General features: G+C 45.5%; 1 protein-coding gene across 9 annotated transcripts in view; it reads right to left on the minus strand.

Annotated features, from left to right (window-relative positions):
* Nucleotides 1-15,224, minus strand: part of PROM1 (prominin 1) — a 194,156-nt gene extending 178,932 nt beyond the window's left edge. For 7 of the 9 annotated variants that reach the window (XR_006390261.1, XR_006390262.1, XR_006390258.1 and 4 more), the window contains exons 1-2: nt 14,900-15,224; nt 344-730 (exon numbers count right to left, since the gene is read on the minus strand). Coding sequence is in view for 4 of the 9 variants with exons in the window: in XM_044296871.1 (XP_044152806.1) it covers nt 344-557 (214 nt within the window). In the remaining 5 variants the exon portion in view is untranslated. Of the gene's footprint in view, nt 1-343; nt 731-13,995; nt 14,055-14,899 lie in introns of all 9 variants that reach the window. The other 2 variants (XR_006390260.1, XR_006390259.1) reach the window with 2 other exon arrangements.
* Between the last annotated feature and the right edge of the window lie 11,411 nt (nt 15,225-26,635).

Genomic DNA, 26,635 nt, shown 5'->3' on the forward strand with positions numbered 1-26,635 from the left:
ATAATAAATGTGCCATAATCCAGGTCTCATCTCACTTTTCTGTCTTCAACATAAAGTGGTGTGGCTCAAACAAACAAGCAAATACCATGACGTACGACATTTTTTCTGCCACAAAACTGACATATCCGTTTTGATAAATGTCCCTCATCATCTATATATTCCATGGGAACAGTGAGGATTAGACTTTACAGTACAATCTGCCCATGAGGACAACCAATAATGATGGCAATATTCCCCGAATTCTGATCCAGATCACATAACTACAAGATCTGACAACCGTACAAAGGGGACATGTGGCATCTCAATAACGACACAAGCAACTAATGCACTTATGGACACTTACCTTGAGGAAATGCATTTGGCTGCACAATATACAGGAACCCTTGCACTAACTGAAACAATAAGCCTATAGGTCCTGGCTCATGGTAGGCGTTGGTGTCATAACTTCCAGTGGGTACATATCCAAAATCCAATGGTGCAGTGTTGTAAGAGAGGGCTTTTTCGGAGACCGTACTTCCACAGAGCAGCAGCAATAGTATATAAAGCTTAAGAGCCATTAGGGTCACAACCACATCAGCTTTGGAGATGGTGGTGGGTTTCAGATACTACCAGCTTCTTTCACTGTAGGGTTCTTCAGAGCAGCTGATGTCCACAGTCCTGTGTCTGATCTGAACCTCTGCTCACTTGGAGGTAGGAAGGGATTTAGTACACAGGATCTTACAGGTCACTGCTGGGAAGAAGAGAAACAAAACCGTATTAACGTCCATAGATTAAGGAGGTAACTCTATAGCTGCCTTCCAGGATACTAAACTGGATGCAGACAATGGACGTACTGAGATACAAGTAGATCCTATATCTTCTGCCAGATAAGCAGACCAGGGTTCACCAGGTGTAATCCACGAGTCTTTCAAGAAAATAACCACCATCATTCCAGCACAAAAATCATATTCTACCATGTTAAATGCTGCATCATTATTGGTGGTACTTACAAAAACATGTACTGTTAAATGCTGCAATTTGCATATACAGGTGAAACTCGAAAAATTATAGAATATTAAAGAATATCGTGCAAAAGTCCATTTATTTCAGTAATGCAAATTAAAAGGAATTGCATTAATGCAGCTTAAAATTAGAATATTGTGAAAAGGTTCAATATTCTAGGCTGAAAGTGTCAGACTCTAGTCAGCGAATTAGTCCATACCCCCTGAGCAAAGGGGACCTGAGATTGTCACTTTGGGGTTTCATAAACTGTAAGCCATAGTCATCCAGATTATAACAAATAAAGGCTTGAAATATCTCGCTTTGCATGTAATGAGTCTATCTCATATGTTAGGCTGGGTTCACACGGGCGTGTCCGGATTAGGTCCAGATGCGTCCCGGTGTATTGCGGCAAACCCGCGCGATTAGGTATGCAATTGCAGTCAGTTCCGATGTTCAATTTTTATTGCGCGGGTGCAATGTGTTTTGCACGCGCCTGATAAAAAAAACGACTGTGGTACCCAGACCCAAACTTCTTAACAGAAGTTCAGGTTTGGGTTCGGTGTTGTGTAGATGTTATTATTTTCCCTTATAACATGGTTATAAGGGAAAATAATAGCATTCTGAATACAGAATGCATAGTAGGTGATCAATTGAGGGTTAAAAAAAATTAATTAACTCACCTTCTCCTCTTGATCACGTAGTTCCCGGTCTCTTTTTTACTTCTTTAATGATGAATTACCGGCTAGGACCTGTGGTGCCATGTAATTGGAGCATGTGATCTGACGTCACTACAGGTCCTAGCCCAGCGAGCGTCCTCCTCTCAGTGCGCCTGCTCCAACTGAAGATCAGTACGGCACAGGCGCCAGATTTTGAACGCAGACAGGACCAGCCAGAGGACGTGTGCGTTCGCTGGCCCTGTCAATCAACAGGAGGAGGGGGCGTCTTTATGAAAGGAGGATGCGGCTGCTACCAGCAAGTAGCCGCCCTACTTGCTGGTAGAGAGGTAATTTACATATTATAAAAGTCTGTTTTTTTAAGAAACTGCTGAACGAAAATGAGTAAGAGCACTATATATTGACATATCGCAGTATAAGGAATTTAAGTATCCCCCAAAAAAAATATACGACTTTAGGGGGGTGACAGAAGCCCTTTAATGGGTGTGAGCACTACATATTATCCAGAGGCATAATATGAAGCTCCTAGCCCCAGTGCAAAATTTGTAAAAAAAATTAAATAAATAAATAAATAAAAAGGCCGCCACCAACCACGTACCATTTATAATGCTGGTGTCTTCCTATGTAATAGAGGGGCATTAGCTCCTCCTCGGGGTTTGGGTTGCGATGCTACCTCTGCACTTCCTAGAGCTACACCCCGACTTTGTGTTATTTCCGCTATATTTACACAGGGTACGCCTATAAAAATCTATAAAATATAAACTCCTATGCACATCCACAGACAAGTAATAACGGAGGCAGTAGGAAATAGCGTAGGGCATGAAGCTTGAATCGGAATCCTTTGTATTAGAGATGACTCTGAAGAGATCAATTTAAAGCTCTTAGTAATTAAAAATCCACATGAAATAGTAAAACAGTACGTTCCTCTATTGATGCTCCCAGGGGTCAGCTGTGAAATGGGATAAGAGATGAAAGGTTGGGAAGCTGACTCTCCCAACATGAGATTATCCTGACAATAGCCCCCAGACACGAGAGAACTCTTTAGTTTCTGGAACCATTCACATGATAGTAATATATGTAAAGATACAGTAAGGTTATCTAGACCGCCGTGTGTAGCAGAGGCGCCATTATATATTAAAATGGGTAATGTGTACCTTGTATAGCAAAAAAAAAAAGCAATGTCAATGGCCAATGCCATTAGGCATGTCTGGGATCTTCATATTTGACTGCTGCACACTGGCTGAGTGCAGGAAGGAGCTAAATGCAGCGACCCGGAGGAGAGGCAAGGATGGGGGGAGTGGTAGTGACTAGGATGGTGTCAGTAGTGGTAATCTTTACCCTGGCTCTCCCTGGGCAGTGTACAGGGAATGGAGGAAGCACCATTACTTCCCTCGGGGCACTCCCTTGATCTTCTGGGGCTAGTGCCTGGTAGTGGTTGGGGTGTCCTTGATGGTGGGTGGATGTTTGGCAGGGGGCAAGGTAGGGATGTAGGGGCTGACGGATGGTGGAGGCAATAATGAGGACCATTGTTTGCGATAAATTCTATCTTTACTGATAATGAGTGTAGTAGTCAATATAGCAGCAAAGGCACAGTTCCAAAGTGTATCACCGTGTAGTTCATCTCCCAGTAGCTGTGTATAGGTAGCAGCAATGATGATGGGAGTAGTCCCTGAGTCTCTCTCTAAAGACTTTGTGAAATTGTCTTCTCATTTACTCGTTCTGCAGTTCCCAGGCCGAGGGGTGCAGATCTTAGATCCGGATGGCCAGTCTGTCTCATAGTGTGGTGGGTGCCAATGGCAATAATCCTTTCTACAGCAGTAAAGTCTTTATGCCGTAAACAAGCGCCACCTTAGGCCTCTTTCACACGAACCATATGGATTGGCTCAGGATGCATTCAGCATGCTTTCAGTGAAACTCGCACCATTTCGCAAGCAAGTTCAATCAGTTTTGACTGCACTTGTGTTCAGTGTTTCAGTTTCTTCCGCGCAGGTGCAATCAGTTTTTAAGCGTTTTTCAAGCACGTGAAAAAAACAAAAACAAAAGGTTTACAAACAATATCTCCTAGCAACCATCAGTGAAAAACACTTGGCATCTGGATGTAATTCGTTTTTCACTGAAGCCCCATTCACTTCTATGGGACCAGGACTGTGTGAAAAATGCAGAATATAGAACATGCTGCGATTCTCGCACGACGCAGAAATGATGCGTGAAAAACATGTGCACAGACCTATTGAAATGAATGGATCAGGATTCAGTGCGGGTGCTATGTGTTCACTTCACACATAGTACCTCGAAGCCTAAGCCAAGTTCGGTATTAATTCATTCAATAAAGTCACGCGCGACTTCACGGATAAGTTACTTCGGCTCATCATTCAACATTCTAATACTGTATGGAGACGAATCTCTGTACAGTGTTATTCCAAAGTTTTGAACGAAGCGACTTCAGATGAAGAATCCAAAGCTCGCTTCACTCAACACTAGATATGAGTAGTGTTGGGCGCGAATATTCGAATCACGAATATTAATAGCGAATATCGGAATTTCGAGAATTCGCGAATATTTAGAATAGAATATAGAGATATATATTCGTAATTTCGATTTTTTTTTTCATCAGTTACCTCCCTTCTTGCTTGTGCGCCAATGAGAAGGCTGCAATATATTTGTCAGAGCTTAGCAACATCCCTAGCAACCAATAGGAAAGTTGCCTACCCCTTACTATATAAGAACCTCCCCAGCAGCCATTTTCTGCAGTTTTTTAAAGTTCTGAAAGAGAGAGATCAGTGACATTACTGTGCTCTGTGCTTCCACACTACATTATATATTATATATATATATATATATATATATATGCTAATACAGAGCTGCATATAAAGCTATTGTGATGTTCTGCCGTGCCAACCATTTTCTCCAGTCTCAGGAAACTTCTAGCAGCTTGGAAAATGTAGCAAAAGTGACCCACGCCTGTATTTCGCACGCATTACGTGAATATTACATTGCCGATTTTTATCAAGAAAATAATCTCAAATTTGCGAATATTCACCCAAATATTCGTGAAATATCGCATATTCGAATATAGCCCATCACTAGTTATGACCTCCAATTCCCCACTCTGACCACCAGAAGTAGAAGCCCTGTGGGTTTGGCTTTCTTAGTCCACGCGGCTGATCACATATTCTATCCACATGTGTTCTATTCTGGATTGGCACAGTCATTTTGATATCAAGCTGACACCCACACAGCGAGAACTGTAAGGCATTCTCGGTGGGCTGTATATACACAGTAGATTCCTTTAAAAGTGGCTTTAAAGTATTCTCTTTGCCGTCTCCCACGCGTTTTACATTTTAAAGACCTCCTGACATAACATGAGATCATCAGTCAATGCATGACATTCCCAAGTCTCCCTTCCTTAGCAATAAAAATGCAGAGTTGATGGCATGAGGTTAATCACTCCTTACCAGCCAGCAATCATTAACAATCACTGATTTTAAATTATAGACATTAATTGTTAATGAATTTAAATAAGCAAAGGACCGTGAGAACGAGCAACACAGGTAAGGCTTCTGGTAAGGCCTCTTTCCCATGGGCGTGTGAGCCCCGTTGCTGTATTGTGGACCACATTTGCGGATCCGCAATACACGGGTGCCGTTCCGTGGGCATTCCACATCACGGATGCGGACCCTTTCACTTTTATGGGTACGCAAATCCGGAGATGCGGAATGGTGCGGAACGGAACCCAACGGAAGCACTACGGAGTGCTTCCGTAGGGGTTTTGTCCCGTACTTCCGTTCCGCAAAAAAAATAGTCCTATCTATTTTGCATGCCGCAGCACGACCACGGGGCGCACACGTCCGTGGGAAAGAGGCCTAAATGCAAGAAAAGGCGCAATGTCCACATGGTCGGAGCCTGTACAGCAGCACACCCTAATGCGTTATTCACGCAGTCAGTATTTGGTCAGTGATTTCAATTAGTGATTGTCAGTAGACTTGGGCGAATCAACCTTCAGATCAGAGATCCGAAGTCGATTCATTCAAATACCTCGATTTTAATGTTTTTTCTGTACAGCATTAAAAGGTATTGGTTCCGTGGAGCCAAAGTTCTTCTCGCCAAAAGTCGCGCAAGACTTCAGTGAATTCCTAATGTATTTATATCTGCGTATTTAAAAACAATTTAAAATAGTAATCCGAACTGGGCTTTGGTGCTGGCTGGTACCTCGGTACCAATGCCCAGGTCGAAGGTCGATTCTCTCAAGCTTAATTGTGAGCCAAAACCAGGTGATGGTCAAAAACACAGACCAGAGGCAGATCTTTTCCTTATAACATATGTCTGTGGAGGCTCCAATCCTGGTTTCGGCTCGCAGTCACTGATGGAAATCACTGACAGAACACGGACTGTGTGAATGAGGCCTAATACAGAGCCAAATGACCTCAAGGCACTGGAGTACTGTGCTCGGTTGGCTTTTCGAGTAGAGTACCTCCATACATATGGTAACTGACGAAGCATGCCACCATTTTTTCGCATAGAATCTGACAGAAAAATCCTCCATGTTCCTCTGTATTGTATTTGGCGGTGTAAATGCTGCCATACGCAATCTAAATACGCCTCACACTCATCAAGGTACACTATTTTACCCCTTTTTCTATTGACTTCAGTGGAGAATATTGCAAAAATACACTTCTAAGTGCCATGCCACTTCTGATGTGGTTTTGAAAAACAGTTGCTTAAAACTATGCACCCAATGATCACTAGGGCGTGTACAGTATTTCCCACTGCAATCCATGGGAAGACGTTGGCAGTGTTTTACAGTAGATGCACACGGCACTGTATTTTATGTGCATTTTCCATGCAGATTATCGCGCCGTCTTCTCTACGTTTCCGCAAGAAAATGTGTTATTTGCAGATTTTGTCTCGGATTTTGTCCCATATTTGTTCCAGATCTCCCCTATTGCATTGCAAAAGGTGAAATTTGCACAGAAAATCTGCACAAACAGTCCAAATCCGCACTGCAGGTCAATCTCTGCGCCATATAGATGAGATTTTAAAATTCCATCCACCTAGCTGGTACTGTATTAGGGCTCATGCACACAAACGTATTTTTTGTCCGTGTACGTTCCATTTATTTGTGGCCCTTATGCGGAACCATTTATTTCAATGGGGCCGCATGAAAAAACTGAAATGACTCCGTGTGCATTCCGTTTCCGTATGTCCTATTCTTGTCCGTTTTGCTGACAAGGACAGGCATTGTTACAATGGATCCGCAAAAAAATACGGATGTAAGGGCTCTTTCACACCTGCGTTATGGTCTTCCGGCATAGAGGTCCGTCGTCGGGGCTCTATGCCGGAAGAATCCTGGATTATCCTAATGCATTCTGAAGGGAGTGAAATCCGTTCAGGATGCATCAGGATGTCTTCAGTTCCGGAACGGAACGTTTTTTGGCCGGAGAAAATAGTGCAGCATGCTGCGCTTTTTGCTCCGGCCAAAAAAACTGAAGACTTGCCGCAAAGCCGGATCCGGAATGAATGCCCATTGAAAGGCATTGATCCGGATCCGGCCTTAAGCTAAACGTCGTTTCGGCGTATTGCCGGATACGACGTTTAGCTTTTTTAGAGTGGTTACCATGGCTGCCGGGACGCTAAAGTCCTGGCAGCCATGGTAAAGTGTAGCGGGGAGCGGGGGAGCAGTATACTTACCATCCGTGCGGCTCCCGGGGCGCTCCAGAGTGACGTCAGGGCGCCCCAGGCGCATGGATGACGTGATCGCATGGCATGTCATCCATGCGCATGGGGCGCTCTGACGTCATTCTGGAGCGCCCCGGGAGCCGCACGGATGGTAAGTATACCGCTCCCCCGCTCCCCGCTCCTACTATGGCAACCAGGACTTTGCGTACTATAGCGTCCTGGGTGCCATAGTAACACTGAAAGCATTTTGAAGATGGATCCGTCTTTAAATGCTTTCAGTACACTTGCGTTTTTCCGGATCCGGCGTGTAATTCCGGCAAGTGGAGTACACGCCGGATCCGGACAACGCAAGTGTGAAAGAGGCCTAACACGAATGTCACAACACTGTCATCCGTTTTTTTTTTTTGCGGATCCATGTTTTGCAGACCGCAAAATACGTACGGTCATTTTCTGCAACAATACCTCCAGGGAAAATCCACTAGTAGTATTTAAAGTGTTCATATACCCTCTGCTTCAGTTTTTGCCATGAAAGGCCTCATGCACACGACCGTTCAGTTTTTTGCGGCCCAGTGTAGAAATGCCTATTCTTGTCCGCATCTTTTGCGGCCCCATTGAAGGGAATGGGTCCGAACCCGAGCCGCAAAAAACTGCGGACCCGAACAACGGTCGTGTGCATGAGGCCAAAATTGCAGTGCATTTCACCCTCTCCATTGCAAAGGGTGAAAGCCGTGGAGGAGAACTGCAGCATACATCGAAATTCTGTGGATTTTAAATTCGCACCGCAGGTTAATTTCAACTGTGGTTTTCGTACACAGTGTGTGGATGAGATTTCTTAAACTTTTAAGTGCACTGATATGATACATTGTAGACAACTATCATGATAGAATAGAGATTTGAGTCACCACCCATAGCAACTGATGTTTGGCTTGAGTGCATCATTTCACAGCGGCACCAATTTACGGTGAAACTGCATACCAGTAGGGTTAACGACCGCACTTCACCCAAACAGCAGCCGCTTGCTTATCTTGTGCCATAACCTGAAAATAAGGAATTGTGAGGGGTGTCCCATTATACATCAGGTAATAGGGCTAGTGTTTGCCATTTTACTAAAAAACGGTATAATTGGTTTAATTTGGTAATGAGTTTCTAGACAAATTAATCATTGCGACTTTGTGGCATAGGAAATGTGGAGTAGCATTTTTAGACAGTTCAGGGTGCCTTCACATGTGGAATTCATAACGCTGATGTGAACCCGCCCTTAAAGATGCGCCAAATTGATCATAGATTGTGCCGTTTTTTGCCATCTGTAAAGGTCCTTTTATCAAGATCGATAACCGGACCAACTATCCAGGATGAATGTTTGTAGAAACACTCGCTCCCGATAATTGGCCTCTGTAAAAGGTACTGGCGATCACCCAATAAAGGAGCCAACACTCATGCATTGGGTGATCATGTCATTCTGACATCATTGGGCGCAGGATTCGCTAATTTAGGATAGGCCGTGCACCTTGTCATAACTTAGGCGAACCTCCAGGCATTTTGCACCCTTTTTCAAATGTAAATGTTAGTAAATTTGCTGGCCCCTGGCACTCCGCCACCACTGTCAAGCATTGAATGTGGCGTAAAATCATCCGTACGACAAAATATTGTCGCACTGACATTTTAAAAGTCGCTTATCCTGATTAGGACAAGCAATCACTGTACCAATCACATCCTCGTACAATGTAGGTGATTGCTACATGGAAATGCAGTCCTCATCCCCACTGACGATCAGTTTGCAAATTGCAAAACCTTTAGGGCTCATGCACACAAATTTTTTTTGCGTTCCGTATACAGACCATATTTTGATTCCATATACTGTCCGTATACAAAACCATTAATTTCAATGGGTCCGCAAAAGATGCGGACAGCACTCTGTGTGCTGTCCGCATCCGTTGCTCCGTTCTGTGACCCCGAAAAAATTATGACATATGTCCTATTCTTGTCCGTTTTGCGGACAATAGGCATCTCTATAATGGGCCTCCTGTTCCATTCAGCAAATTGCGGAAGGCACACGGGCGGCATCCGTGTTTTGCGGACCGCAAAAAACTGCACGGTCGTGTGCATGAGCCCTCAAGGCTTGGTTCACATCTCCATCATTAGATCCGACAGGCAGTGCAGGCACAGAACAGCCTGCCGGGTCTCATAGATCTGGTTTTCCCGGATCCTCTTCTTCACCACCGGATCTCCAATTGACTGCAGTGAGGTCTGGTGGTAATCCAGCCAAACAGTTGCAACGTTTTTTTGTTCAGCCGATGTTTGTGCCGGATCTCCAACACAGCCTTAGGCCCCATTCAGATGGCAATATGGCCGACGTGCCCGTGGTGCAGACTGCAAAACACAGGCACCAGCTGTGTGAACTCCATGCTGCTGTGCAGACCCATTGACTTGAATGGGTCCTCGATCCGCAACATACGACAAAATATAGGACATGCCCTATTTTTTGTGGAGAGGAAGCACATGGAAATACACAGAAGCTATTTTTGGTCCCCAACACGGGCATGGCAGCCATGTGGTACTCTGAATGGGGCCTAACTGTGATAAAAACCGAAGCATGCACTACTTTGGTCTGTGATGAGGACCAATCACACCTAATCAACACCATGGGTACGTGAAAACCATGGACTGCACACGGATGATGTCCATTTTCAGGCTGTTTTTCACTGAACCACTGCAAACAAAATTGATCAAAATGTAAGAAAATAAAAAGGTAGCAGTTTTTTGGCAAATACAAAAAAGGATGTCTGACAGTAAAGACACACTGGTGGTCATTTACTAACTGGCTTTTTTTACGCTGGTATTAGATTCCCCCCCATTTTGCAAATTTATGACGAGGTGGGCACCACAACATAAATTAGTTGACGCTGCTGCAGTCCGTGCTCATGGCTGGAGTCGTTTTTCGCCAACATTTACGCCCGTTTCCAGGCTTAAATGTTAGTAAGTTTGTGCGGCCCCCACTGGCATTGGCAGCGCAACTATTTTACGACTAAAATAGTCACAATTCCCTTAATAAATGACCCCCACTGAGGAATATTTATCAAACTGGTGCAAAGGACTTGCCCATAGCAACCAATCAGATTCCACCTTTTATTTTCCAAAGGAACTCTGAAAAATGAAAGGTGGAATCTGATTGGTTGCTATGGGCAACTACGCCAGTTCTACTTTACACCAGTTTGATAAATTTCCCCCACTCAAACACATCGGTCCAAGAATTTGTGTCTCCAGAATGGCCGCAGATGTGTCATTGTGAATTCGTCCTAACGTGCGATGTATGTCAGTATCAAATGCATTAGAAAAATCCAAGTACCGTACATCTACTGGAAGCTCCTGCTTACTACTTCATGCAAAGCTCGTAAATTGGTTTGACATTTTCTTTCATAAAGCCACGCTGGTTACTGATGATCATCTACAACATATGGGAAATTCATAAACCGGCCTTTGTTGCCCGTAGCAACCAATCACAGCACAGCTTTCAAGTTGTATTCTGCTCTTGAAAAATGAAAGCAGCACAGTGATTGGTTGCTATGGGCAACAAAGACAGTTTTCCTCATAGTTTTAATAATTCTGCCCCAAATATGATCTCAATAAACTTCCAAATACTTTTGCAACTCTAAAATCTAAACTTCCAGGCTCATTGGGGCTCATTTAGTAAAGACTAGCGTCTCACACACCATTCATAGTAAAAACTGCATGGAAAAACATCCTTAGGCCTCTTTCACTCGAACGATACGGATTGGCTCAGGATGCGAACTCGGGTTCGGTTCCAAGGTACCATTTGGAACTGAACCCGAGTTCGGAAAATGGTTTTATACAGTACAAATTAATTTATGAAGTTATTGCACGAAGTCTCGCAAGACTTCGCGAAGCAATAACTTTGGCTCATCAGAGCGAATACATTCTAATACTGTACGGAGCTCCTGCTTCGTACAGTATTAGTACAAGGTTTTATGCAAATCGACTTCGATTCGCTCATCCCTATTTACAACCATCGGTTAAAAACGCATTGCCCCCGGATTGCATCCAGATGCCACGCGTTTTTCACTGGAGCCCTAGTCTATTCACTTCTATGGGGCCAGGGCTGAATGAAAAACGCAGAATATAGAACATGCTGTGATTCTCACGCAACGCAGAACTAATGCGTGAAAAAAACGCTCATGTGCACAGACCCATTAAAATGAATGGGTCAGGATTCAGTGCTGGTGCTGTGCATTCACGTCGCGCATTGCACCCACGCGGAAAACTTGCTCGCATGAAAGGGGGCCTAAGGCATCAAAACTGATTGCACCCGCACAGAAAAAAACGGAAACACTGAAAACAATTGCAGACAAAAGTGACTGAACTTGCTTTCGAAATGGTGCGGGTTTCACTGAACGCATACTGAGCCAATCCTTAAAGGGGTTGTCCGGGTTCAAAGCTGAACCCGGTCATCCCTCCATTTTCACCCAGGCAGCCCCCCTGACATGAGCATCGAAGCAGTTCATGCTCCGATGCTCTCCTTTGCCCTGCGCTAAATAGCCAGGGCAAAGGCATTTTTTGGAGATCCGGTGACGTATCGGGGCTCTCCATGGGGCTGCCAGGAACCCCGGTGACAGTAAAACAGCTAGGGCAGCGCTAAAGCCCGCCCTGTCACCGAACACACTGCCGGGCGGAAGTTTCCGCCCGGCAGTGTGTTATTGAAAACAAAAGAGACCTTGCCCTGCGCGATTTAGCTCTGAACCCGGACAACCCCTTTAAGCCTCTTTCACACGAGCGAGTTTTCTGCGCGGGTGCGAAGGGTGCCGTGAACGCATAGCACCCGCACTGCATCCTGACCCGTTCATTTCAATGGGTCTGTGTACATGAGCGTTTTTTTTTCACTCATCAGTTCTGCGTTGCGTGAAAAACGCAGCATGTTCTATATTCTGCGTTTTTCACGCAGCCCTGGCCCCAAAGAAGTGAATGGGGCTTCAGTAAAAAACGCATTCCAGATGCAGTCCGGGTGCAATGCATTTTTTAGAGATGTCGTTTGTAAACCTTCAGTTTTTTATCACGCGTGTGAAAAACGCATCAAAACGCATTGCACCCACGCGGAAAAAACTGAACAACTGAACGCAATCGCAGACAAAACTGACTGAAGTTGCTTGTAAAATAGTGCGAGTTTCACTGAACGCACCCTGAACGCATCCAGAGCCAATCCGTATTGTTCGTGTGAAAGGGGCCTTATACTTCTCCTTATTTGGACCCACTTTAGGCCCCTTTCACACGAGTGAGATTTCCGCGCGGGTGCAATGCGTGACGTGAACGCATAGCACCCACACTGAATCCTGACCCATTCATTTCAATGGGTCTGTGTACATGAGTGTTGTTTTTCACGCATCAGTTCTGCGTTGCGTGAAAATCGCAGCATGTTCTATACTCTGCGTTTTTCACGCAGCCCTGGCCCCATAGAAGTGAATGGGGCTGCGTGAAAAACACATTGCATCCGCAAGCAAGTGCGGGTGCGATGCGTTTTTCACTGATGGTTGCTAAGAGACGTTGTTTGTAAACCTTCAGTTTTTATCACGCGCATGAAAAACGCATCAAAACGCATTGCACCCACGCGGAAAAAACTGAACAACTGAACGCAATCGCAGACAAAACTGACTGAAGTTGCTTGCAAAATAGTGCGAGTTTCACTGAACGCACCCTGAACGCATCCGGCCCCAATCCGCAATGCCCGTGTGAAAGGGGCCTTAGGCTTTTGCTAAAAAATTTATAAAAAAAAATGCCTGTGTGAATCAAGCCTTAAAGAATTCTCACCCGCAAAAATAAAAAAATAAAAGAACATTTCCTATTCTTGGCTGTTTTGTGGACACGGATAGGACTGTTCAATAGAAGCCAGGATCCGTGTTTTGTGGATCTGCAAATTGCAAACTGCAAAACAGGCTACGGTCATGTGCATGAGCCCTAATTCTGTAGCAGTAAGGTCATGCAGAGACACACATGTGCTCCTGCGAAAAGAGCGGTGTCCACAACAGAGAACCACGCTCCCACACGGAGTGCGATTTCTGCACTGGACACTTTCGTCTGAAACAGCCCTAAGGGATCATGCAAACAAACATAAGGGTTCAGTGTGCACTCTGTGTTGCGGATGCAGACCCATTGGGCGAGATGCTTCAAAACTGATGCAAAGGAAAACTGGCTTAGTTGCCCATAGCAACCAATCAGATTCCACCTTTCATTTTCCAAAGCAGCTCTGAAAAATGAAAGGTGGAATTCGATTGGTTGCTATGGGCAACTAGGCCAGTTTTCCTTTGCAACAGTTTTGAAAAATGACCCCCTTTGACTTGAATGAGTCTGCAATCCGCCTATCTCTCGCTGAGAGGAGGCACGGATCAGAATCCCACGGAAGTACTACAAAGTGATTCCGTGGGCTTTCGGGTCCATGCCTCCGCTCAGCAAAAAGATAGAATATGTTCTATCTTTGGCCGTAACTTGTGATCTGGAATTGGGTCCGCATCTGCAAACAGAGTGCACCATTTCTGGTCCGTAGCATGAGCACTGAGCAATTCCAGTCGGGCGCATGATCCCCAAGCACAGTTTTAATTTTTTTTTTTTTTATTATGACAGAATAGTTCAGTTTCATTCACATTGATATAGAAATTACCTTATTGTAATAGGAAACCAGCGATGCCACACACAGGCCCGTCCGTAGTCTACCAGAATCTATAGCGAAATTGCATGGGATGAGCTCTCAATTTGGAATTTGGTATTTTAATTAAACACTTTATAGCTCCTGGCAGAGCAAGAGTTAAAAGGAGGAGAGGGCAGCTAATCCAGGTGTTTACTATGAGGCAATGGTGGAGGTCTCCACACAGGTCAATAGGGTGGATTCTCAATTACAACTCTCAGCCAGGTTTTTTTTCCCACCCTGGCATGTGAGCCGAGAGCGAACAGTAAATGGTTAATCCCTCTCCAGGAGTCAGTCCCACTCACTCTGCTCAAAGTCAAAGCGGGCGTGAAATGATATGAATGGGAAGAAAAGCAAGTCCTGGACACAAAAACAACAGGTGGATGAAACGTATCTGCTGGGGGTAGTAGTTACAAGCATTGAGACATCATAACTTGGCGATGAACTGGTTAATAACGCCTTCTTCCTCAATGGGCATGACTAGTTAATTGGTCACGATGTGATGAGTAGGCACAGGTGCCAATCACGACGCCAGCCATCCAGAATAATTCACCTGTCCTCGAGCAAGGACATCCGAGCGGCGACTTGCTGGAGGACCCTGCGCCCCTGTCACACTGTGCATGCAGGGTAAGGCTACTTTCACACTCGCGTTTGGTGCGGATCTGTCATGGATCCGTTCAGATAATACAACCGCATGGATCCGTTTGTATTATCTTTAACATAGCCAAGACGGATCCGTCTTGAACACCATTGAAAGTCAACGGAGGACAGATCCGTTTTCTATTGTGCCAGATTGTGTCATAGAAAACGGATCCGTCCCCATTGACTTAGACAAGTGCAATGCAAATCTACTGTGAGAGCAGGCAGGTGCCGGACTTACCTGTCAGACATTGACCCCCCAGAGGAAGGGTATAGCATGGGTCTCTTTACCTTCCACGTAGCGGAATGTGCTGTGTGTCATTGAGGAGACGCCCCCTGGGGTCAGTAATGACTCGCTGGCTGTATGGCAGTGCCTAGCTGGTAGCATTCCTCTCCTGCAGTGAGTCTATCTGCTGCATCCTCATTGAGGACTCGCTGGAAGGAAGAGTCATTCCGCTTCAAAACCCAATGACAATCTTCAATGGAGTGCTAAGACCACCCAGCTCTGAATTATTCATGATGGAGGTCTCAGGGGCTCCACATCCAAAGCTCAGGCAGAAAGCTCTTCGCTGCTGCAAGGTGGATATTTTCATCTCGCGCTCGTGTGCATGAGGATTTTAAGAGAACAGTCAGGAGGAATTTCAATCATGAGAAGGGGCGTTCGTAGTAGGAGGGGTGCAGATGTGACCAGGTTACCTGGAGCTGTTCTTCTCATGGGAGAAAGTTTATATACTTTACTGGTAAATAGGGGGCAATAAACGAAATACCGATTGGGTGATTATTTATAGGGGGTCATTTATCATGCTCGTCTGGTTTTTAGGGCTGATGCATGTATTTTTCTTCCGTTTCTGTTCCGTTTTTTACAGGTCCGTATACAGAACCACATTTCAATGGGTCTTGGGGGGGAACTGAAATGACTCGGTTTGCATTCCGGGTCTGTATGTCTGCATGTGAATTCCACACAAAAAAAATAAATAAAATATAACGTCTAGTGTTGCGCAAACTTTTGTTTTCAAGTTCGGCGTACAAGGTTTGGGTTACCTAAGAATTCCGTTATGGATTCCGCGGAATCCATAATGGAATTCTTAGATCACCCGAACCTCGTATGAAAACAGAGGTTCGCTCATCCCACATGTCCTATTCTTGTCAGTTTTGCAGACAAGGATAGGCATTGCTACAATGAATCAGCAAAAATCAGCCAAAAAAAAAATAATGGATGAAACACGGACGTCCGTTTAATTTTTTTATCAGATCCGTGTTTTACGCACGGCCATAAGCATGAACCCTTAGAATCGCACAACAGGTGATGAATTAGGCGATACATCTTTGTATTCGTCAGGGCACAGGTAGACCATGAGCAATTAGACTACTGGTACACCGACTCTCATTTTCTTCTAATCTGAAAAGGGTGGGTTTTCAGGCTTCTTCTGAAGGATTCCACTGTAGGTAAAAGTCTGATATGTTGGGGTAGAGAGTTCTAGAGTGTGGGGGATGCATGGGAAAAATCTTGGAGGTGATAAGAGAAGGAGGTCTTGTGAGGATCGGAGATTACGTGTTGGAAAGATAACGGGAGATCAGGTCACAGGTGGACAGCCTGATATGTATTTGTTACATTGGACTCATCACTGCAGTGCTTGGATATGCCACAAATGTCACATAGCTGTCCCACCTCTGGGAACTTGAGTGGATTGGCCATAGACCTTACTTGGAAATTTCCCGGTGGGCCGATGCCTCAGGGGGCCACCAAAGTCCTCCTCTCTGCCGCTGAGCGGGGACATAATGAGCTCTCAACAGTAATTAACGCTGTGAGAATCAGGTACTCATGTACCCAGCCAGCGACCGCACATGCCCTCCTGAATTCAACTGCTGTGGCTTGCCCCCTGCTCCATAGACAACTGGAGGAGGAGGACAGAAGATGGTAGCTATTGATGGCCACCACAGAGGACCAGCTTTTGGGGAAGAGGGGTAAATTGTGCTACACTGTGTTGTTTAGTTCAGCTGGGATGGTATTTTGCATAAGGCCTCTTGCACACAAACACTGTGCATCCGTTCCGTGCATTGGGGACCGCAATTTGCGGTAAACTTAAATGGGTCCGTGATCCGTCCACACTGCAAAAAAAATAGAACCAGTTCTATTTTTTTGCGGTGCGGAGGCACGGACACAAACGCAATGGAAGCACTCCATAGTGCTTCCGTGGGGTTCCGCATCTCCGTGAATGCGTACCCATTCAAGTGAATGGGTCCACATCCGTGATGCGGAGTGCACACCGGCCAGTGCCCGTGTATTGCGGGCAATATGGGCACACAACGTTTGTATGCAAGAGGCCTTATGGTATTGTTGACCCCGCCTACTTGTGTTGCCCCGCCTTCTGTATAATTTGCATCCACCTACAAAATGGGCCACTTTTTTTTTTTTTTTTTTTTTTCCCATGGGCACTTTAAGTTCCCAGTCCGCCCCTGTCTAGGAACCACTCCTGTCTTGAGAAATGGGCCTCTGAAGTGAAGGAGAACACTCTGCGCATGTGCAGCCACCCTTCATTCACCGCTAAGAGAGTTTCAAAAATAGCCAGTGCTCAGCTATTTTCAGAAATATCATAACAGTGACTGGAGAGCACGCCGCGCAGTGTGTTCTCCTTCACTTCGGGGGCCCCTTTCTGGGGATAGGAGTGGATCCGCATCTATCTGACATTTGTGGCCTATCCTACCAATATGCCAGAAATGTTTAGATGGAAAAACTCCTTTAACCCTTTAATGACCAGCCTGTTCTGGGCCTTACTGACCAAGCGTTTTTCTTCCTTTTTTTTAACGTTTTTCTTACGCCATTTACCGCAGGAGATAATTTATGTAGTCCGGGTAGTTACGGACGCGGCAATACCAAACATATAGGGAAGATTTTTATTTTTTGCAATTTTTTTAATTGAAAAGTGTATTTTTAATGGAAAAAAGTGCAATTTTTTAATGGGATTTTTTTTATTGAATAAATGTTTTTTTTTTACCACTTAATAGTCCAAGGGGACTATAACAGACAATGTTTTGATTGATTATAAAATGCAATGCGTTATCTCTATAGTGCATTGCATTTTAATGTCAGTGCTATTCTGACATTGACCAGCAGGCTGCGCCAGAGAAATTACTCAAGGCTGGTATGGGGCCTACATGAGACCCCAGTCAGCCTTTACACACATCGGCACTCCCCGCTCCCTCTGTCAGCACTTGCCCGCTGCATGTAAAGTGTTAAACAGCCCAGATTGGAACTCCTGCCGGTTCGGGCTGTTAAAGCAGGTCCATGGCTCTCATGTGATAGCCGGGCTCCCACTGCACGGGGGACCCTGCAGCGCTTAGATCCATCAGAAGAATAGAAAACAAAAAGGATCCGTTATTTTGAGCATCAGTTAGGATCAGTTTGCATTAGTTTGTGTCAATTTAATCAGAGATGTTATTTTCAATGGGAGAAAAAAAACTTTTAGCCGGATATTTTCTCCTGTCAAAAATGACTGATCTCTGCGAGCCCCTCATCATAAATTAAGCGCAACTCCGGACATTTGTGCCTAGTGCCCCTGAGTGGAGTCCACTTCGCTCACAGAGGGGGAGCTAAGCTGGAATAATCTATTCCAGCTCAGATATACTAAACTAGGACCAGTACCTTGCCAATGGAGTTGCTGCCACCTGCTGGTGAACCTGGAAAATTACAGGAAACAATTACATTTGACATGGTTTTAGATGCACATATGTGAGAACATAATATAAATTACATCAGATGACAATATAAAGGCTCTTAACAGATGGTAGCAGGGTAGAGGTGCTCTGTGCACTGTATAAAACTGCTTAAACCTTCACCCAGTTGAATAAGAGGGGACCCATTCTGATGGATTATTGGGTTGAGCATGCACCCTTCCATTCCATTCTTTCTCTATGGGGACGACCTGAAACAGACAAGCACTTTACTCAGCTACATGAATGAATGAAGCTGCCAAGCTCCTGTCCTATCCAGTAAATAGGGGACACTGTCTGTTTAGAAAGAGGAATACCCGTTTCAGTAACATTAAAGGGGTTAAGCTGGAAAAAATATTGATGACCTATCCTCTGTAAGTGAAAAAGTGTTAAGTAAAGCTGAACTATTTAAACTTAATTTGGTCTGCGCTTGTCTTCTTTTAAAGGGGGAACATGTACACACTTCATGTTGCTCATCTTTTACAAAATCTAGAATATTACAGAAATTCTGGACATTAAAACGGATGTGCTATAAAGATTATGTACCTTAGGGCACATGCACACGACCGTATGTATTTTGCGGTCACGAAAAACTGTATCTGAAAAACATTCCGTATTTTGCGGAACGGAACAGCCGGCCCCTAATAGAACAGTCCTATCCTTGTCCGTAATGCGGACAATAATAGGACATGTTCTATATTTTTTTTTTTTGCGGAACGGACATACAGAAACGGAATGCGGAGTAACTTTTTTTTTTTTTTTTGCGGACCCATTGAAATGAATGGTTCCGCATACGGTCGACAAAAAAAAACAACGGAATGGACATGGAAAGAAAATACATTCGGTTACATGAGCCCGGAGATCCTTTCAAACATCTTTCTGTTTGTGTAGAGGGGGTGTGACAAAATGAGCACTCCAAGCCGCTGACATCTGGGGCTCCAAGAAGGGAGTGCAACATGCGAGTAGCAATAATATCTGCCGAGCAATAATGCTTCTTATTACTTGTGTCCTCTGTTGCTTCCCTGTGCCCCATGCTGGACAATTTGGCAGTTTGGGTGCAGAGAAGTGATGGAGGATGCAAGTATTAAGTAAGAATTAATACCTAGATATGTCCTATTACAATGTCTACGGAAATGAGTGGCTCTCAAAGCATGGACCAAAATCCCTTAAAATACAAATACCCTCCCCATGTCCACACTTAGGAGCTTCACATAAAATTAAACTGTTGAATTCTCACTCATGCATTCTACGGAATGTGTTACTACTACCAGTTCATCATTTTACCATCCCATATATGCCCATCTGTAGTGTCCCACTAGGTAAATGTGGGCACTACACAAGGGTCAATTGGGCCACGTTGTCCTCCTACTCCTAAGGGACAGTGGCAGTGTATTTCTCAGTCCATTTTAATATGTATTTATGTGTATTCTCCCCTGTCAGCTGTGCAGCAGGCCTATTAGGGTGCAGTTATTCATCCTAGATACTAGAGGGAGATAGGAAGCCCCTAGTATATATACTCAGGCCCAGACAGGGAGGGGTGAGTCTGTGTAGTCAGGAGTCTGTGTGAGGACAGAAGTGAGAGGGCACCAGCCAGAGACAAGCTGAGGGCCTCCTCCCGACATGCAGCTAGACAGCCCAGGCTTCTAGTTGCCTCCAGGAGGCTAGTGAAAGGAGACCAGCCTGCCTGAGGATATTGAGCCTGAGTTAGCTCAGAAGATTCACCTCAGGAGAAGGGTTTGCCTCCTGGGAGAAACCTGCAGTTCCCACAGAGAAAAGAGCAGAGCAGAAGAGTATTCCAGCCAGACAAGTAAGCTGAAGGGCAGAAGTATTATTAACTCCAAGCAAGGGATATATACCTGAGGAAGTTTGTTACCAAGGATAAAGCCAGTATTAGGGTATACGGGCCTTGGGATTGAGACAGCCAAGAGTTCTGAGGAATAGTGCACAGGATTTCTGAGGAAAAGGTGCAGCCTGGTCTGTAAGTGTTGTTTTACCCTCTGAGTATCTTGCAAAGAACAGTGTACCTGCCATTAATGTAAAAGCCTGCTATTGATTGCTACTGCAAAGTGGAACTGAACTCAAACTGTATAAAGTTGAACTGTTTCCAGTAAAGAAAGTTTGGTTCACCACAACACCGTGTTCCTCACTTCTTATTACTATAAATCGGTGTACCACCGTTACAGGCACTGGCGTCACGAACCTTAAAGGGACCTTGCCCTAGGCACATTAAACACCTGCAACATCCAGGGCACCTCACCCAACATCAGGCCTGGTCCCTAAATACAGAGAGTGCCCCAGAGGACCCCTGTGTCAGCCTCTCCATCACTGCTGTACGCCTGCCCAGGGTCTCCCTACAAACTGCGAGTAACCCTCGTTTGCCCATTAACCGTGACCTCACATTGCAATACCCTGCAGGGCAGCGTACTGCATATTTTGGCGTCACGAACTGGATCCGATCATTCCTGCGCCATTGTGGAATATAAACTGTGTGCCGTTATATACCCATAAAGTGACTAAGCCCTAACTGTTTATTTGAAAAATTGCTGGGCCAAAGAACTGTAATAATCGCGGTGTGAAAATTGTATTTCAAGGACTGTTTGCCGCTTATTTAAGTCACCGCTTGCTGTCAGTGAATAGACGGCGTTATACTCAAAGATGGCCGCTTAACCTGACTGGATTTATTTGCTGCGTCATCTTTGTACTTTGCTGGCGGGAAGAATTGGCGCCTTCTTCTAAAAGTGCGGGAAAGGCTGTATGTCCGCGCCACCGCCCTGTCTACAAATTAGCATGTCTGCGATAATGGACTCCGCTTCCCCTATGCTGGAGTACCTGGGGGGTGGCCTCCCAGAGCAATGGAAGGTTTTATCTGCAATTATTGGTGTCGCTCTCCAGAGAAGGATCGAGCATGTTGATGAGTACAGACTGCTCCGACGTGATGTCTGCACCAGCCGTCAAGGAAATGGCACCTGACCAATTGGAGCCAGAGGAAGCTCCACCAGCTTACACTCCGGGATTGGAGAGACCCACCTGCCTGCCGCCAGGATCACAGCCTGAGCCCTACTTTGGGTCATGGAAGGACTTTGCTAGGCCCACTATGCAGTGGTCGGCACTGATGACGAAGGTGCGGGAAGCTGCTATAAAGAAGACCACTCGCCAGAAAATTTATTTTGAGGAGTTGGCCAAGAATGTTTACGAGCGCCACACCGACACCCAACCCCGAATGGAAAGGAGAATGGGGGTGGTGGTGGCCTTTGACAAAGACCGAGGCTTCGGTTTCATTAAAGACTATACGACCGGCAGAGATTTATATGTGAACAGAAGATCCGTCAAACGGAGTTACCTCCCTGAACATTTGCATAACCTCCGCGAGGGAGAGGAGGTAGAGTTCACCCCTGCGAGGCCCCTACGCTACTGCCGTCACCCGTCCCAAGCCGGAATCGGAAGACTGGGAAGAGCTAGACAAGCCTGCCAGCCTGGGACACGAACTGGAGCGTTCCTCAGAACCGGCCCATAACCCGTTCCAAGAACGGGGCTCTTTTATTGGCCCAAACGTGTTCTGGCAACCGACGGTCTTGGAGAAGTGGGTGAGCCCGCATCCTTCACCTGAACTGCCCCGTCGGGAGAAAAATATTAAAGAGCTGGAGAACCTGGCACGGTTCCACGCTGCACTAGAAGATATCCAGAAAGGAAAGAGGGCAGATGCGGCACTGGAACCTGCGGTGGCCATGCCCAACAGTCCTGATCCCTTACCTGGCCCTTTTGTGACGGTGGAGGATCCCAGCAGCTACGCAGCATTGGAAAGTTTGGAGGATCAGATCGTGCGACTCGAGCTTCAACTCTGTGGCCTGCGCCAACTTGCCATAGCCCGTGCGGCGCCTCCGTCTACTGAAAGGAAAGAAATTACTAAGGACTCAGACGTCTCTGAGCCAGAGGTAAGGGTGCCTATCCCTGCCAAGTCGGCCAGCCATAGTGCCTGCGGCTGCTGTTGCGGCGCCAGAGCGACTCGCCTATGCCCGGAGCCGTCGCTTACAGCCAGCGCCACCCAGACATCTGGAGTCACCTGCCGTACCTACGGCCAGAGCCAGCAATTCTATTGAGGCCTCCCCCGGCATATACCCCTAGGCCTATGGGGCCCATTCCTGTAAGGGGTCCATTCATGCTGCAACTGCCACCTAATACAATTTTATGGGCCCAGCCATATGTGGATCCGCGTGTCAGGCCCAATCTGCACGCAGAATCAGGATGTACCACTGATGTTCAAAGTGGAACTGATACATACCTGTAAGTAGGCCTGCTAGGCCATGCTGTTATTTTTGCTGAGGGACCCTTATTTAAGTGGATTTAACCCGAGTCCTTTGTTTTGTCCCTATCAGCTGCTGCCAGTTTCCCACGGCTCAGTGGTGGTCGTAGGCCACTGAAAATACCAAGTGCTTTATGGCCATGCTGTTTACAGGACCCCCTGCCTGCTTCAAAGAACTCAAGCCAAGTTGTGCCTAAGTTTATTTGCACCTTAACCCTTTTTAACCCCCTTTTCAGGTTGATTAAGGGACATTACAGCACTTATTTTATATGCCATTTTATATGATGTGGACTTTGTGTGCTGTGACTTTTTATGTGCAACATTTAACTAAAAGTGATGTGCCCAGAGATTACCCTAATTAATGTGGGCCTCTGAGATGCTGTTTTATGGGACTATTGTATTTTAATATGGACTATCCTGGTATCCTTGATACACTACACCAGGTCAGCGCCCCCTGTTCCCTTATACTATCCTGGGAGAAGAGAATGACGGCCCTTTTCACCGGACTTGTTCCTTAGCCAGCGGAACTGCCTGATATATTTATGTGTATTTGCAAATGTAGATGTGTGTTCCTGCTTTGCATTATTTTTGTCTTTAAGGTGCAGTCTCCAGCTGGGCAGGGCCCCTTTATGTTGCGCCGAGGACAGGCAACGTCACAGCAACGGGTTATGTAGTGTCCCACTAGGTAAATGTGGGCACTACACAAGGGTCAATTGGGCCACGTTGTCCTCCTACTCCTAAGGGACAGTGGCAGTTTATTTCTCAGTCTATTTTTAATGCATTTTTATATGTATTTATGTGTATTCTCCCCTGTTAGCTGTGCAGCAGGCCTATTAGGGTGTAGTTCATCATCCTAGACACTAGAGGGAGATAGGGAGCCCCTAGTATATATATTTAGGGCCAGACAGGGAGGGGTCAGTCTGTGTAGTCAGGAGTTTGTGCAGAGACAGACGTGAGAGGGCACCAGCCAGAGACAAGCTGAGGGCCTCCTCCTGACATGCAGCTAGACAGCCCAGGCTTCTAGTTGCCACCAGGAGGCTAGTGAATGGAGACCAGCCTGCCTGAGGATATTGAGCCTTGGGATTGAGACAGCCAAGAGTTCTGAGGAATGGTGCACAGGATTTCTAAGGAAGAGTGCAGCCTGGTCTGTAAGTGTTGTTTTACCCTCTGAGTATCTTGCAAAGAACAGTGTACCTGCCATTGATGTAAAAGCCTGCTATTGATTGCTGCTGCAAAGTGGAACTGAACTCAAACTGTATAAAGTTGAACTGTTTCCAGTAAAGACAGTTTGGTTCACCACAACACCATGTTCCTCACTTCTTATTACTATAAATCGGTGTGTTACAGGCACTGGCGTCGCAAACCTTAAAGGGACCTCGCCCAGGCACATTAAACACCTGCAACATCCAGGGCACCTCATCCACCATCTGGCCTGGTCCCTAAATACAGAGAATGCCCCAGAGGACCCCCCTGCTGTACCCCTACCCAGGGTTTCCTACAAACTGTGAGTAACCCTCGTTTGCCCATTAACCGTGACCTCACATCGCAATACCCTGCAGGGTGGCGTACTGCACATCTTCTTTGCAGGACATGATATGGTGACCGGCCTGCACTTCTCACAGTGACTTTAGTCAAATGGAAAATAATAGGGCGACTGCAGTCAGCCGGGGCATTAGCTGGGAATGCCGGATGTCAGGTCCTGAGCCACACTTGACAGTTTCTACTCTACATCATTGTCTACAGTTTAATGCACACAAAAGATATTACTGATGAGGCACAATGACAGCGGAATATAGGGCTCGGCAAAAGTGCTGGCGTGACGTGTCCTGCTAGGTCTGTTTAGCCATCAGCTTTGTGTGCAGAGATATGTATAGCTACAGTTGCAAGAAAAAGTATGTGAACCCTTTGGAATGATATGGATTTCTGCACAAATTGGTCATAAAATGTGATCTGATCTTCATCTAAGTCACAACAATAGACAATCACAGTCTGCTTAAACTAATAACACACAAATAATTAAATGTTACCATGTTTTTACACATTCACAGTGCAGGTGGAAAAAGTATGTGAACCCTTGGATTTAAAGGGTTTCTACCATCAGAATTTCTGTTATGTAGCTGACTGACATTAGCACTACATAACAGTATGTTTTTTACATTTGTCCCTGCAGCCAATATGCTAAAATACACACTTTTACAGTATCTAGAGGCTCCGTCTACTAACCATGTATCCCGCCCAGGTCCTCCGCATCAGGAGCGCGGCCTTCACTCACTGAGCCTGTGCTGAATACAGAAGCGGACGGCGCAGGCGCGGGATTTAAACTGAGATGCAGGGAAATCGGACGTCGTCGGTCAAGAGGAGTAGGGCGGGCTAGAAGGACGACATGGGTGGCATAAATGGTCAGTAGACGGAACCTCTAGGTGCTGAATCGACGCCCACATAGCACCTATAGGCTCATTAGCATATTGATAAAAGTACGGTTTTTAGCTGAACAGCCGCAGACAGAAGGGTAAAAAGAACACTGATATGTACTGCTGACACTAGCACATCGCTAATGTCAGTCAGCTACAAATCAGATGGTAGAAACCCTTTTAATAACTGGTTGAACCTCCTTTTGGCAGCAATAACTTCATCCAAACGTTTCCTGTAGTTGCAGATCAGACGTGCACAACGGTCAGGAGTAATTCTTGACCATTCCTCTTTACAGAACTGTTTCAGTTCTGCAATATTCTTGGGATGTCTGGTGTGAATCACTTTCTTGAGGTCATGCCCCAGCATCTCAATCAGGTTGAGGTCAGGACTCTGACTGGGCCACTCCAGAAGGAGTATTTTCTTCTGTTTAAGCCATTCTGTTGTTGATTTACTTCTATGCTTTGGGTCGTTGTCCTGTTGCAACACCCATCTTCTGTTGAGCTTCAGCTGGTGGACAGATGGTCTTAGGTTCTCCTTCAAAATGTCTTGATAATCTTGGGAATTCATTTTTCCTTTGATGATAGCAATCTGTCCAGGCCCTGATGCAGCAAAGCAGCCCCAAACCATGATGCCCTCACTAGCATACTTCACAGTTGGGATGAGGTTTTGATGTTGGAGTGCTGTGCCTCTTTTTCTCCACACACAGTGTTGTGTGTTTCTTCCAAACAACTCAACTTTGATTTCATCTGTCCACAGAATATTTTGCCCGTACTGCTGTGGAACATCCAGGTGCTCTAACTTTTAACGTGCAGCAATGTTTTTTTTTGGACAGCAGTGGCTTCCTCTGTAGTATCCTCCCATGAAATCCATTCTTGTTTAGTGTTTTACGGATCGTAGATTCGCTAACAGGGATGTTAGCATATGCCAGATACTTTTGTAAAAGTCTTTAGCTGACAGTCTAGGATTCTTCTTCACCTCATTGAGCAGTCTGCTCTGTGCTCTTGCAGTCATCTTTACAGGACGGCCACTCTTAGGGAGAGTAGCAGCAGTGCTGAACTTTCTCCATTTATAGACAATTTGTCTTACCGTGGACTGATAAACAGCAAGGCTTTTGGAGATACTTTTATAACCCTTTCCAGCTTTATGCAAGTCAACAATTCTTACTAGTAGGTCTTCTTTTGTGCGAGGCATCATTCACATCAGGCAATGCTTCTTGTGAAAAGCAAACCCAGAACAGTTTTTTTTTGTTTTTTTTTAATAGGGCAGCTGTAACTAACACCTCCAATCCATCTCATTGATTGGACTCCAGTTGGCTGACACCTTTACTCCAATTAGCTCTTGGAGATGTCATTAGTCAAAGGGTTCACATACTTTTTCTTGCAACTGTAGGCTATCTTCACATCTGTGTTCAGGGCTTTTGTGACAAAATTCATTAAAAATAGTCGAGAAGAAAAGTCCTGCATTCATGATTGCTTTTTTTTAGTGTAGAAAAAAAATCATTCTTACAAACGGATCCCATTGAAGTCAATGGAGTCTGTTCGGCTCGGTTTCCTT

The sequence above is a fragment of the Bufo gargarizans genome, chromosome 1, assembly GCF_014858855.1.
Source record: "Bufo gargarizans isolate SCDJY-AF-19 chromosome 1, ASM1485885v1, whole genome shotgun sequence".
Lineage (NCBI taxonomy): Eukaryota > Metazoa > Chordata > Amphibia > Anura > Bufonidae > Bufo > Bufo gargarizans.